The 15,886-nt window shown below is 35.5% G+C and overlaps 1 protein-coding gene across 1 annotated transcript in view; it reads right to left on the reverse strand.

Annotated features, from left to right (window-relative positions):
- Positions 1 to 12,384, reverse strand: part of LOC145694641 (uncharacterized) — a 49,115-nt gene extending 36,731 nt beyond the window's left edge. Inside the window, exon 1 of the mRNA XM_081771055.1 lies at positions 12,248 to 12,384. Within this exon, the coding sequence (XP_081627181.1) occupies positions 12,248 to 12,302 (55 nt within the window). The 5' untranslated portion in view covers positions 12,303 to 12,384. The remainder of the gene's footprint in view (positions 1 to 12,247) is intronic.
- Positions 12,385 to 15,886: the final 3,502 nt, after the last annotated feature.

Genomic DNA, 15,886 nt, shown 5'->3' on the forward strand with positions numbered 1-15,886 from the left:
ACTTAATGTCCATATTAAAGTTCACTGAAAGGCTCGGAAATAACTTAGTACTGCAATTGTACGCAAATGTGCCTGTGGATCGTCAAATCGCTCGTCCCAGTTTTGCGGCCTCGTCATCATCTAGCCATTGCACGATTATCAATTTTTCACCATATGCCACTAGGCCTACAATGCGCACCAATTGGATGTTTTTGTTCTTGGAAAGCAGAAAAGAACATTCTTTAAGGCGATGTTCTTACTTTTCTCTCAAGTTCATCATTGCTCAGTGTCGGATACTTCAACAAGAAATTGAATTTCGTGTGTTTAATGAGTGCTCCTTATCCAGATTTTTTATATTTCCAAATTTTTTTAAGTGTCGGAAAGCAATGAAGTAATTCACATCCAACGTCACTGAATGTCTCTTACAGTTTGGCAACGGTCAGGCACTATTACTGCTCCCAGTTCGTCATTGTCGATGCATATTGATGCTTGTTCACATTGCTCAATGTCAAATGTTATACCACCGTATCGGATGAAGATATACGAGATAGAGCTAGAAATATACAGGATTTCTCCTTAGTTTAAATGGTTAGTGTTCTTGTTCTTCGTGCTAGCTTCGAAACGCAATGATACTTATGTGTTTCGGATTACAAGTTAAACTGTAAATCTACGTCTGGATACAAACTAAGTGATGAAAATTTAACCTTAGTGAAGCTATGATAAACTGTATATACATTAATTCTAGTATGAGCAGAACTACAGAATTTTAAACTCAGATTATGGGAGGTGGACCGAAAGTTTGGAAGTTGTTTCTCTTGTATTTGCGTTTTTCTTTTATTGTTCTTTTTATATTTCTTTTATTCTTAATAAATTATTCCATGTGGAAATTTGAGTACGAGGAACCGGCGCCCTATACATGTTCGATAAGTGTGTTCCACTTTGGATTTACGAAACGGTAACAACCATACTTTGGGTATCTAATACCATAAAAAGCTATTACATAGTTAACTGGAGAATACAAGTACCTAGAAATAATTAATACTCAACTATGTATTGTAAGTAGATGTTAACACAATGTTTTGTGTATTTCTAACAAGTTTAAAAGTTCAATTGAAGGGTAAGGGAAAAAAGAAGGAATGTCACAAAACTACATTTTCGAGAAAACGGCGTTTTAATATTGAAAAGTACGTAAAAAGAATAGAGTTAGTTAAATCAGTGTCCCCTTTTACATGGACATTTCTACATTTACGCGTGCATGGCATATACAGTCAAATAGTATCAAGAGTTACCAGCGAATAGGACAAAGCACCCGAAAAAGCACATACATGGACATTCCTTGTTTTTCCCCGTACCCTTCAATTGGTTTCTGTATTAAATATCATGTCATTGCTGTCGAACTATATACGTATGATATTCGGTTACAAGCACATACTGTGAAGCAGGTCTGTATCAACGGGGATCTAGGAGGATCGTGACCCAATAAACTTTTACTGTCACCCCTAAAATTTTCACGATAGGCTTGCAAATGAACTATAATATGGTTGGATCGGACCCCCTCTACATTTTTGGGCTGGCTACTGGCCTCCTATGAAGTTGAAACTGTATAATTTTCTCCACTATGAGTATATCTTATATAGATATATTGATAATTGTGTTATATGGCTAATTATGTGTTTAACGTTATAGGCATCATCTAATGGCACTTTGAAAAATACTGTACGAGCAGACCTGTCGAGAGCCAACTCGGGCCCCGGGTTTGAGTTATCATCGGGCCTGGTATAAAAACCGAAAAACTATATCTCATATATTTACTAGTTACATTATACTAATTACATTAAAAACATATACTAATTGCATTACATTAAACTACTTCGTAATTTACAAAACAGTCTTTCTTGCTTTCCTGTTAGCAAATGTATCTATGATATCGCTAAAATTTAGCTGACGAGCTAAAGTAGATTCCACTATACGGACAATCTTTGTTGAGTCATCGATGGAAGAAGCACATTCTTTACTCTTGCAAGTGCACTAAACGATCTTTCAGCTTCCGTCATAGACACTGGTAGAGTACAAAAAATACGAAGAGCAATAGTAACATTGGGAAAAATGTTGACTAGTTTTTGGTCAAGAATTGTGTTGAGCAATTGAAGTGGTGTCAGAGCAGCACTGAAGTTGGCAGATTAAATCGTCTATAGATGAATCATTTCATTAATGATATCATCTGATACATCATCACTGTATAATTCTAACCACGTTCTTACTTTTCTCTCAAGTTCATCATTATTCAGTGTTGGATACTTCAACAAGAAATTGAATTTCGTGTTTGAAAATTTCTTCGTTTTTTTTTTTTTTTTTTTTTTTTCTTGCTCTTAAACAATTACGTCTGTTAAACGTTTCTCAGTTATGCGCTTCTTGTTTCTGGAAAATCTGAAATCGTTCCTAGATTTCTGCTCACAAGTTTACATTCTTGCAAAATATTTTCCTGTTTTCTGCGTACAGTATTAGATCTTCAATCAAACCTGTGATATTGTCAACTTCGACATCCAAAGTAAATTCTCTTGCTTGCAAGACAACGTTCCTGTAGTTGATGGCTGTCAAACGGAGAATATGGGAAATATTCGTAGCAATTTTATCTTTAGCGCAAGAGTTATAACACTTTCTGTATTCGTCGGGCCCCGGGGGAAAAGCTCCGGTTCCCCCACACTCTCGTCGGGCCTGTCTACGAGTATAGCTTACGGAACTATCACAGTCGTCGCCGGCTTTTGATCATTTGTATAGCAATTTCCATAATCTCTATATTACAGAAACAACTCTAGTCATTGATGATAAACTATTGCGTGGCACCAGAATTTATATTTGTCCTTGAGAACTGCTTTCATATCAGTCAATTGGCAAAAGGCAACGTCGCCAACGCTATGATATGAAAGACTGGATTGGCACTTTATCAACATGGGCAATTATTCGCTCGTCAAAAGTTAATTTTTCACCGATGATATGACAATAGCGCATAGCGCACCCAATGGTTCACGTGAAACGTCAATTCGGATGCAAGTATGGCTCGCAAAACAAATCGCAGATAAATTTAATTATCTACGGAAAATACAAAATAGCTTGGAATTTTTAAGACCACTAAATACAATTAAAGAGTATCGTAGATGAATTTCATTGTGTTTAAGGTGAAGAAACTAAGCCATTAACTCGGGACCATAAGGCACATTTGCTTTTCCAAATCACCTAAATTCGGTCCTAAAGCTTGATAATGTTCCCATTTTCTCGCCTCATTGTTTCACTAATAAATACAGTTTAGTAGCACAGGTGGGAAAAGAAAATCTACCAGGCAATGTATATCGAGCGATCTCTTTACTTTTTTTTTTCAGAAAGAAGAAATGTCAAGCACAGGAGTAGTTCTTGTCACAGAGAAATAGAAGAAAAATTCTAGGTGAAATGGGTTCTGGTGTTGGCAATGATTGAACAATTTAATACAACTCTTTTCTTCTTGGGAAATGAGTGCAGGAAAAAAATTACTTGATACACAACGGAAGAAAAGTTAAAAGAATGTAACAAAGATTTGGAAGTGAGCCAAACTAACTGAAAAAGAGGTATTGAGTTTTTCCAACTCTTCTAAACGCCAGCCACATTTCACAGAATATGTGAACTATAATGTTATTGTTCTTGCTCTAAGGCAAATGTAGTATAGCGCAAATGGAACATTGTCCCATTTCATGAACAATCAAAGAAAATGAACCTTGGTGTCTATGATGGTGCTACACTGAAGAAGGGAATTAGGATCTCGTTATCCTTAAACGACTCCATTCTATTCTTTTGTTCAACTTAAGAAAAGGAAGAACCTTTATCTCAAGTGGAGTAGTGTTAAGTAGTTTTCAGTGACCTTCCTTCAATTCATAAAACTCTCACGTTCTCTAATAGAACTTATCCCACATTGACTTTAAATAGATATTAAGTGATTGGTATTGATGTCTGTTCTATATTAATAGATAAGTAAGAAAATACAATGGTGGATAACACTGTATATTATTGACTTTAAATAGATATTAAGTGATTGGTATTGATGTCTGTTCTATATTAATAGATAAGTAAGAAAATACAATGCTGGATAACACTGTATATTATTGACTTTAAATAGATATTAAGTGATTGGTATTGATGTCTGTTCTATATTAATAGATAAGTAAGAAAATACAATGCTGGATAACACTGTATATTATTGACTTTAAATAGATATTAAGTGATTAGTATTGATGTCTGTTCTATATTAATAGATAAGTAAGAAAATAGAATGATGGATAACACTGTATATTATTGACTTTAAATAGATATTAAGTGATTGGTATTGATGTCTGTTCTATATTAATAGATAAGTAAGAAAATAGAATGCTGGATAACACTGTATATTATTGGCTTTAAATAGATATTAAGTGATTGGTATTGATGTCTGTTCTATATTAATAGATAAGTAAGAAAATACAATGCTGGATAACACTGTATATTATTGACTTTAAATAGATATTAAGTGATTAGTATTGATGTCTGTTCTATATTAATAGATAAGTAAGAAAATAGAATGCTGGATAACACTGTATATTATTGACTTTAAATAGATATTAAGTGATTAGTATTGATGTCTGTTCTATATTAATAGATAAGTAAGAAAATACAATGCTGGATAACACTGTATATTATAAAAATATCTTTAAGAAAATATAATCAACAAAATCTGGATCATTTTGCTTAAAAACAAAAGTTTAGATAACAAACATCCATTTACAAGTAGCATAACGCATGCAACAATTTAAGTAAGAAATATTAACTTGCGTATGAAATATCCGCTCTGACGTCTAGCAGGAAACATCTTACAAACACAACATAGGGATGAACTAATGACACGTCTCACGTTACGAACCACTGGCGGATCCACGGGGAGGGCGCGACCGCCCCCTCCAAAGGTTTTTTTGAACTTTCAGCATTTATCATTGGGAAATACTAACATGGTCTTTTTCCCGACAGATCTAATATGTGTGACAAGCATAGCAGAGTCTAATCAAAATGTGTGGTACTTAATAGTACTTAATACAGACAGACATATTTGAATTGTGAATACTTTTCTCCCTAGTTCCGTGGAGCGGTCACCATAAGCCCCAAAGGAGCGAGAATATGATTCATTCGTTGGACGAACAGCTGTAAGAAGGAGAGTAAGACGGCTCACTCTTTGAACTAAAAACGTATATTTTAAAATTGTGTCCTAGAAAAAGGATATGGGAATGGAATTCGGGTCCTGAAACTTCAAGTATCTTTACCTTGAATAAAGAGAAATATAGAATCTTCAGCGCTCCTTACCGGAAAGCTCGCTAACTGAGACTTTTCAGTTGGTTGATTGATTAATATGTATTTACGTAGTTTGCCAAAAGCGATGCTTTACAGAACGAGGACTAGAGTTTAAAGTTGGATCTGAACCACTGTAGTGCGTTCGATGCTCACTCACCGGGAATCAAACCACAGAACCCCTTGCATCAAAGATCAAAGGTACGTTCGCTAGCTACTAGATCAACAAAGAGAGCCGTGACTTTTGGGGTTCAACACGGAAACATTAGGAAGGGACCAGGAATTTATTATGACTTCAAATGGCATTTCATCTTTTCTTGAGAAATAAGACAAGCTTGTTATTGTAATTCATACATAAAAGACGAAATCCCGAGTGAGTAACTTCGTACAGGCCAAACCACTTAAGCTAGAAACTTGAAATTAGGACAGTAGATAAGATTTGTTACGTAGGGTATTACTAAGGAAGGATTTTTTTTTTTTTTTTTTTGAAATTCGAAGAAATGAAGGGAGAATGGGGTGGAAATTACTTTAATAAGATGGCCATCTCTTCGAATCCGTTAAGACTAGAGACTTGAAATTTGGCATTTGGATTTCTCATTTAAAATAATTTGACACGCGTTTCAACTTCTTTTTTTTCTTTTCTTTCTTTTTTTTTTTGATATAGTAAAACGGAGAAAAAAGAGATGGAAAGAAAAAGTGACAGCGATTGCAAATATTATAATAAGATATCAATATCGAAGAATCTTTGAAGGTTAGAAACATGAAATTTCGTATATGGACTTTCCACTTAAAATAATTCAATACGTATAGCAGCATTTTTTATATTTTACCTAGAAGGGAAGAAAAGGGGTGGGATTATTATTATTATTATTATTATTATTATTATTATTATTATTATTATTATTATTATTATTATTATTATTATTATTATTATTATAAGATGCTATATCTCGGGATTCCTTGCGATTAAAAACATGAAAGTTATTAGTCTGATTTTTCATTTAAAATAATTCAACATTTATTTGAACGTTTTTTTTCACTTAACGTAGAAGAGAAGGAAAAGAGGTGAAACTGGTTCATTAAAATGCCTTACGAGGTGTTTGAATTTCGTGACATAGTCTTAGCTCAATCCAATTCTATATGAAAGGCAGAAGGAAGAACGCGAAATATTCTGCCACATTACCACGTAGGAACATTTGCTACGGTCGTATGTTGAGCAGATTGGGGATTTGGTGCGAGCCCCACCAAGACGAAGGCTAGTATAATATACCTAGGTAATTTTATTGTTGTTGTAAGCATAACTATAATTATATTATGTTTCGTGGACCCCACACAAATATAGAGATAGATTAATTTTGTATTAATTTTTCTAACTGCTGTCCCGCAAGTTACTGAAAATATAAATGATTAGAGCAAATTGTACACTCTTTCGTTAAAGTGAATGATATCGTCAATACAGTATTTTCTTTTGTGCAAGTACTGTGCCAGACAGTGCACCTCATATGTTGCGGTGTCTGTGTGTGAAGTGAAACATGACACCGTCACGTCTCCGAAACGGAAGTACGTATTTAAATCTACAGAAAAAAATACCCCCATTACAAAAAAATAATAAATAAATAAATAAATTAAATAAATAAATAAATAAATACAATTTCGGGTCCCAAAGTGGAATCTGGGAATCTTTTTTTCAACCCCTTCCAGCCCCGGATTCATATGAGTCCCATTCTTGCAAATTAAATACTGGTCACCTTGAAGCTACGCTCATCTTCGACAAAGCGAACCGCCCCTCCCAAACGATCCCCCTGGATCCGCTAGTGTTACGAACTCAGTATGCGTTCAGTACAGCCAGGAAGCAGTGGGTATTACTTGAACAGGATCTTATGAAAGTACACCATGGTAGAAATACAATTGCTAGTGATTTTTCTTTACAAATTTAAACCGGGACATTCTGCACAGCAAGGAGGAGAAAACATTAACTACGCATTTGGCCCAGGAATGACGAATAAACGCATCATTAGCCGTCAAATTTCGTTTCGGTCACACAGCAATGCAAAATAAGCCCCCTGGGCATCGGCCAACATCGCGTTCGGATAAGCTGCTCAGGAACTCCATGGAAACAGACCCTCTGAAAAGTGTTTATGACATTGAAGACAAGTTACGCATACAGTGCATCATACCATTGTCGTTCGAGACTCCCTGCAACAGTAAGGTGAAAAAATTGAATTCATGGATGCTAAATGAGTTGACATGAACCAATGAGAATCGCAATCTTGGAATATGCAGTTCTCGAGTATCAGAAATAATAGAAATGTTTCCTACGGCGGATTGCCATTTCAAATTAAAAGTGACCTGCTATCACCATAGTAAACGGTCAAGACAACATGGATCGTAAGATACGACCAGGATGGTTTTCAAAAGCTGCAGAAGGTGTTGTTGTTGGTATGCTGAAAATGATCAACTATGTCTTTGTCAGGCAATCAATGTATCAATGCAAATTGTTACAATCAGGACTTCTTATAAGCACAACAAATTAGTCTGCATACGTCCAGCAATGGTTAACACGCATATTGTCCTTACGTTGTTCGTTCACATGTCGTGCAAAATACGGTACAGGCTCTCCTGAAATCCTGCCTCTCGTAACGATGTCTCTTCCACTTGCTTCCATCTCTTTCATATCTCGATTGTTTTAAGGGGTGAAGACCTCTGATGTTAGAACTGTGCAACATGCGGTTGAGGACTTTCAAAAATCCAATCATTGGCTGGCTGATAACGCAAAAGCGTAACGAAGGACGGCGACTATTTTAATTAATCAGATATTGTAGTTTTCTTTCCTTATTTCTTTCTTCATTCGTTTTGGGAAATGACGCACCTGAGGTGGTAATTTCATGGGTATCAACCAACCTGATATAAGCATAAACAACCAATAAAAACTGAATCTTCCTCCCTTTCAAAAGTTAAGTTCGTCTTTTCAATATACTAAATAAAGTTTTTTTTTTTTTTTTCTTTTGATACTTCGATGCATATTTCTACCATCATATTAGCCACCAGAAGTAACTCAATCTCCTAAGAGAAAACGAACTTCTCTTTCCCGTTTCCCTGCCGTAGTAGTGTAAAATTATTAAATGTTCTTAACTTGCTTTTCTAGTTTCTTCTTTTGTGTTACTTTGTAAGAATGGTTTTGTAAAATTTATGTTGTTTGTTAATTAGGTACAAAATGCTGATAATGCAGACGTTAGTGTTCCTTTATTATCAAATAGCTAATGCGCGTGCTCGAGGATTCCATTTGCATTCGATCGAGGTACTAATCTGAACTGGAACACAAATCCAAGTACGGATCTCACTTTAAACAGAAGGAACCGTCTGATATTAATGGCTGAAAACCATAACTGGCGTAAATCACTTTCCTGCATTTTAAAGTGGCGATAATGATAAACTTTAATTCAAGAAAGTAACTGAAGGGTTCATACTGAAACATGGACATTTACAAAAACTTAATTCTTCAGCAAATGAGAAACTGGCTCTGGCATTAGTCCTTGCTGTAGAATCATCAATATTTCAAACTAGAGTTTCAATAAAATTGAATCTAATTTGTAGAACTTTATTATATCAATAGATACTGCTTAATGAATAGATTTATTTTAAAAAAATAAAAGAGAATCTCTAATCTGTTAATGAGAATTTTGTATTTGGCAGTTTCAAATCTCAACACTTCAATTACTTTTACATCACACATACAAATAAAAGACATTACGTCGTTCTTTTCCAGTGTTTTAAACATTTAACTCTTTTTTTTTTTTTTTGTTTGTTTGTTTTTTTTTCTATTACTCAACATCTCATACTTGCTTTGAAACTAGGGTGTGGTCTGGTTTTCGAATGGGATATTTGCACACTGCGAGAAAACTTCCAGAATTTTCTTAAGAAGGAACACAAACAATTATTCCCAACCGACTAACCAATTAATGGCTTCTCAAAATACTATTCATACATGGATTATCATCATTTAAAATGGATCATGGTGGCTCAGTGGTAGAGTGTGCTGTCCTCTGGCGCATGGGATCCTTACTTCGATTCCAGCTCCTACCAAGTGATCCTTCTGGTGGACAAACACTGTGTGCGAGGGGTTTTCTCGAAGTTTTACCATTGTCGTCATTCCAACTTCATGGTTCCCGTAGAATCGGTGCATAATCGGGGTAACTAGGCCTATCCTAAAACAGACTTTAATTCCTGTAACATGTTTTAAACCAGGGATGCAAATAAGCAACAAAATTTTACAAGCCCAGGAAAAAAGCTACTAGCCCATATCCCAGTCTTTACAGTTTGAAATAAATAATAGTGATATTAAAAACTCGCCCGTACCGATGAACCACTTTCCCCGAGCGAGTGGGCGTGTGGTTATTTGCATCCCTGTTTTAAACCTACCAATCAGTAGCAAGAATTTTAAAACTTATTTACACTTGTAATGTTCAAAATGTCATAATATTGTCCATATTGAGTAGGTCTAACAATAAATGGTTCAGATATCAGGAAAGTACCTTTAATGTAACTGAGAATCGTGAGATAAATTAGAGTGTAGTGTGTAGCCACTTTCTCCCCATTTTATCCTCGGAATTAACAGAATTAATCTGAGAATTAAATTTATCTGAATACACTTGTTTTCACTTGTTTTCAAAATGGTTAAAGAAATCGAAATACATGTAATAATAATAAATGGGCCTATGGTACAGCATTCGCCTACGATGCATGGGTCTAATGTTTCCCACGAGACAAGAAGTTTCTCACCTTGTCTCGAAATGAAATATCTTTCAGTTTTACCTCCCACGATTATGCCGGCTAGGCTAAAAGAGACGATGATGATGAGAAATGAATGTAATGGTGGAATAAATAAAGTGATAGGAAACGGAAGAACCCCGAGAAACCCATGAACACGGTGTTTGTCCACTTCTTGCCACAATCTGAGCTCGAACCAGGAACCCCCAAGCACCAGAAGTGAACGCTCTATCACTGAGCCACCGTGCCCCTCTTCTTGACTAGAAAACGAGACGACAAACATATTGTTTTATTCGAGACGAGACTAGAAACATGACAATTCTCGTCTCACTTACGAGACGGAACATTTCATGATTCTCGTGGACAGCATTAATTCACCCAAGTCTTAGATCTCAAACGTTGTTTTTGTGTTACATAATTCATAGTATAAAACCTGTGAATTGATAAAATGATTCCACGAACACAATAAAGAGAAATTAAAGGTATGCAAGTTATTACATGATACACTTCAATAAGAAATATAGTTTCTAAAGGTTGTTATACAACACACTTCGTAGGTCTTTTGTGACGCGGAAGATTCTGATAACTTCTAGATGAAATCGAGAAAGGAATAAGGAAATAAATTTTGCACATACATTTGCAAAACAAGACGAGATTGGAAAGACTTTTTTGAGATTCGAGATGGGACGAGAAGGAATTTTTCGAGAATTCAGAAGAGACGAGGCATCTACGAAATGTACAACACGAGTCAAGAAAACTTATTTCTAGTTTCATCCCGAGAGCAGCATAAGTATGGTACCTGGTTCGCTTCCAACTGTCACCAAACGCCTTTGTTACGGACAAACATCGTGTGCGTGGATTTTCTCGGAGTTCTCCCATTTCCTTCCATTTTCTTCATTCCACCATTTCGTTTCATTATCGTAATCACCACCTCCCTTAGCTTCAGTGAATACTCGTGAGACATTAAACTAAATAATATTTGTGCCTCCCACTTAGCTACGGTTATAACCGTAGATACACCTCCCCCAAGATTTCACTCAACTACTTCCCCATTTTCAAAATCTTGGTTGGAAGGAAGGGAGCAATTAGACTATGGTTTCGTCAAATTATTAAAAAAAAAATGCTTTCTCTATAAAAGAAAGGTGTCCATACTTGTATTAATGAATTATGGACTTCTTTCTTCGCGAAGTGGACTATTAGTGCCTTATAAATTGCTTATAATGGGGAAAGTTGGATTAGATTATGGGAGCAGATTCACTTTAAGATATTTCAATCGTTATATGACAAGTACCGTGCAGAAATGTATGCCGTAAAAAAGACAATGCAAAAAACGAGAACCAATCTGTTCTAGGTGTTCACTAAATAACACAACTTGTATCAAACCCGCGTAAGGGCACGGCTAAGTTGGTTAGCCCGCGCAATAGCGCCGGGTGAGTTAGTAGGGAAAAGGCGTGTTAACGACGGTACGTACGCGCGTAATCCATGATAATGGAAACAGTTTTACATGTCATCAGATCCTTTCGGAATCGGATAGCTTTATTGTTATGGATTATGACTTAACAACCGCAATGACATAGGAATTCAGTTTATCATGACTTCTTATGAACTATTAGGCACTTAAAAGTATACAGTTTCGATTGTTTTTCACCATTATTAGAGATATAAGAAGTAAGATTTCCATATTTTGATTACTTATATATTCTTCTTTTGAAATAACATTCAATATTTTTTCTGTAAATTTTATACAATCTACGGATATCTAAAATAGAATAGTACTAAAGAAAATATCAAAATTTGGCATACAGCATGTACTTTTGCACATCTCCGGAAAGTGCACAAAAATTCACATTGAAAATAATTAAATCTTATTTTAGTACTACTATGAATATTAACATAATTATACTGACTTGCATCTACAAAACCATCAATTCAGATACCGTAAACCAGATAATATTCTGTAACAAATTTTAACATTCTAATTAAACATACTATTTTAAAATAATTAGTACGTAAAGATCAATTAAATTTTATTATCACAGGAAGTAATATAAAGGAAGGTGTTGGAACTTGCAAATGGGAAACTCAGCTTTTAATTTCGTCCATAGTTTCTACATTTTGGAAATTCACATATAGTATTTATATATTGTGAACTGATTCTTACTTGAAAAATTACTGGGACACGAGATGTTCTGAAATTGTGTATAACGATTATCCATTATAATCCTCTTCAATGTTTAGTTTTTGGATTCTGCCCTGAAATTAACGAAATATTTGAAATTAAGGATTTCGATTTTCAATGTTACCAGCCCAATATATCTGAATCAATAGTGGCAGGTAGTGAGTCAATTATTATCTAATACATTAAAGAAAATATTTGCAATCAAATAAAATACCGTAATATTTTACTTGAGATTTTTTTAAAGTTTGTGTTTTCAGATAAATCGCTTGCAGTTTTATTAAAACAATTTGGCATACAAAGCGCTATAAGAATATGCAGGTTGTTTCTAAATATCCATTGTGCAGCTAAATAATATGGAGGGAAATATTTGGTAACTTTAAGGGTAAAATGTCCATACACTAAAAGTACACACTTTAATTTCAAAAATGTCGAAAACGAGATTCATTGCAACCAAGGATCTTATGAAATATTATTTATACTATTTATAAGATCCTTGATTGCAACATATACTATGCTATATATTGTTCTAATATATATCGGAACTCGCACTCTATCTTCCTGTCTCCCATTCAACTTTTCCGGTGATAAGTTATTTCATTAGGCGATCTAATCGACTGAGATATTGAATCAACCCCAAAAAATAAAATCACTTTCAATCAGGGGCGTCATTTAGGGGACAGGGAGAGGCATTTGCCCCCCTGAGTTTGAGATTTATATACATTTTATCAATAGAGTAGTAGTAAATGAGGAAAAACGCAAAATTTTACTTATATCGAGGGGTTTTGCCCCCTCCCTGCAAAATCTGAAATGACGCTCCTGCTTTCAATACCGTTGGAAATCAATTTCTCGTGTTTGATATGCACGTGGTTCAGTCGAAACTGTGTTCACACAATCCACTGAGCCAAAAGAAATATTGGTTCAATTGAATCGACCACAATTAACTGAGTGGAAACGCACTTCAAGCAAGTACACACAGTATAAGCTCTAATACATTATATACACTACCCAAAATATTTTTAAACAACATTGATTATAAATTATGTCTACTTTTCTCCCTACTTTTCTCTGCCGCTCGACCACCTTTTCGCTACTCATTTCCTTATGTACCTAATTTTAAAGTCATATAGACCATTATAGGCCATTCAAACTAATACGACGCCCTAACAATCCATTCTACTCACCTTGCTTTGCTCGCTACTCATCTCTCAGAACACCAATCTTCCCGGTAGATCATAAATAAACCCTTGAATGACGGCATGCCTAGTATAAATGGGAAATCAGCAATAAAATGAAAGTAATTATGTATAAGACGATATAGGTATTGGCATTATCTTTATGCGTTATCTCTATTGTTATCCAGGACTTTGGAGGATGCTAAAATTTTAAATAAACCGATAGAACAGAATGTGGAGGCATTAGGAGACTTTAAAAATATATTTATAATCATAGAATAGTGACCTCATATTCTTTATCTGCACAATATGCTTTCATTCGATGATACAATGTGTTTTCATTCCTGTTTGTAATTAGCAAAAGTCAATAAATATCAAAGTGGGTACTTATCATATTATGGCTTCTACTTAATTTACACCCGCTTCCGGGGCCTAATTCCGTCATTCTTCGCCATAATTGTGGAGTGTTACGCATCCTGACTTGCAAAAATATACAGTGCAGATTGCCTATGCTACTGTCGCAAACTAAAACGCATCTTGAATTGCAGAAAGCAAACTGATACGGAATGGAGCCTCGGGTCAGTATCTCTTTTAGACATTCTTCTGGAGAAAAGTTCCTCTCTCCCAGAACTAAAATACATTAAATTGCGATTACGTCAGTTTTGTGTGAAGTACTCCCTTTGTAATAGCAACTAGTGTCTCAAAGCAACTCCTCACATTTTGACTTCATCTTCTCCCCTAAATGCTTCGAGTGTGATTAATTCAACTGTACGAAAGAATAAGGGAGGCGAGCAGAAAAAAAGATTTGGGATGTAAACTTGAGAGCTGGATTCTCGGTGTCTTATGCAGTCGTTCTGACGCGTGATTAGTGCCATACTAAAGAGTTTGGCTAACATATGTTTTCTACAGTAGTCAGGCCTTTAGTATGCCGCTAATCATATGTCAAAACGACTCTGCATAAGACCTTCGGCCTCGACCTCAATATTTAAATGCGAGTCCTACAAATTTATAGAAAACTAGAGGCTGAGTTCTAGCCGCAATATGGTTAATGGGAACAATCATGAGCGAGTACAACCCACTTTTAGACTGAGACCTCAGCCCAGTTGACCCGAGTGAGCACGCTTTTGTCAGTGCGAAATTACCAACTCTAATTTAGTCGTATCAAATGAGACCGATACGTGCCGAGTAGAAACTGTGTTTAGCCGAGATATGTAAATATGCTAATCCGTATTCGAATTTTCGAAGCAGTGCCTCCAGTGAAACCGAATGAGATTGCCAATTGTAATTCCAAATTCGAACTGCATAACACGATCCGAAAATTTGCGTATGCGTATTATCTACATCAACATGTCCCTTTAAAAAATTCAACGTAAAAAATTACGCTTTAAGCCTCGCATTTGATAGAGCAATAATAACATATAAAGAGTTATTGCTTAACTACAGTAGAAATAATTTATTTCCGTACAAGTTTATAATAGGTCGTTCAGTTATCAAATTGTAAACAAACAAATGTTTTACTTTTTCTGCTTCAAATGATTCCCTAAGACATTTTGTACTGTTATATCGTGGAGCATATACATACTCATCGGATTTGAAAAAGCTCTATTAAAAATGTATAACACATACATTAGCTAATGATATATGAAAATATACAGAAATTGTCCATTCGATGCGGACTCCTTTCGTTACACATCTATGTGATATTGTGCTGCCAAAATGTCTTGAGCCGTGGCAAAAATGCGAACTAAAGCTCACACCCCGACACACCCACGCACTGAGCCAATAAGGGTTCAGCAGCTGCTAAGCGAGAGAGCCTTAGCGAAAGAGAATGGAATTCCTTCAGCCGATAGCAGCGCGTGAAACGGAAGACTAGGTGTCAAGTCAATGTGGTATATTTATACCTGAATGAAGAAATTCCACGCTGTTGGAGGGAAATGTATTGAACATGACTTAGCGTATTCCTCATGGACTCCTACAGTCCCAATCTGACAGTTCGTGATTTTCCTCCTCTTTGGGAACATGTCCAAAGACAGCCACTACCAACAACTTTGAGTGAACTTCAAGATCGCATTATAGCTACATTTACGACCATTAGAAGGGATATGGTAGAGATCGTGTAGATGCAACTTTAAAAAAAAAATGAAAATTTTGAGTTTTATGCCCCACGGTTATGCCGGCTAGGCTAAAGGAAACGGCGATGAGAAATGAATGAAATGGTGGAATGAAGAGTGGAAGCAAACGAAAGAACCCCGAGGAAACCCACGCACACACTGTTTGTCACTTAGGTCAAACTAGACTACCGCATAAATGTGACTTGTGTAACGAAGGAAGCCACATAGAACATTTGTGTACAGTATATATGAAACTTGAACCGTTTCTATATTTCCATGTATCATTTTTATTGTATGTATTATACATTTTTATACAACCCTTTCAAACCCAATGAATC

Source organism: Thermobia domestica, chromosome 9 (assembly GCF_964235325.1).
Source record: "Thermobia domestica chromosome 9, izTheDome1.hap1.1, whole genome shotgun sequence".
Lineage (NCBI taxonomy): Eukaryota > Metazoa > Arthropoda > Insecta > Zygentoma > Lepismatidae > Thermobia > Thermobia domestica.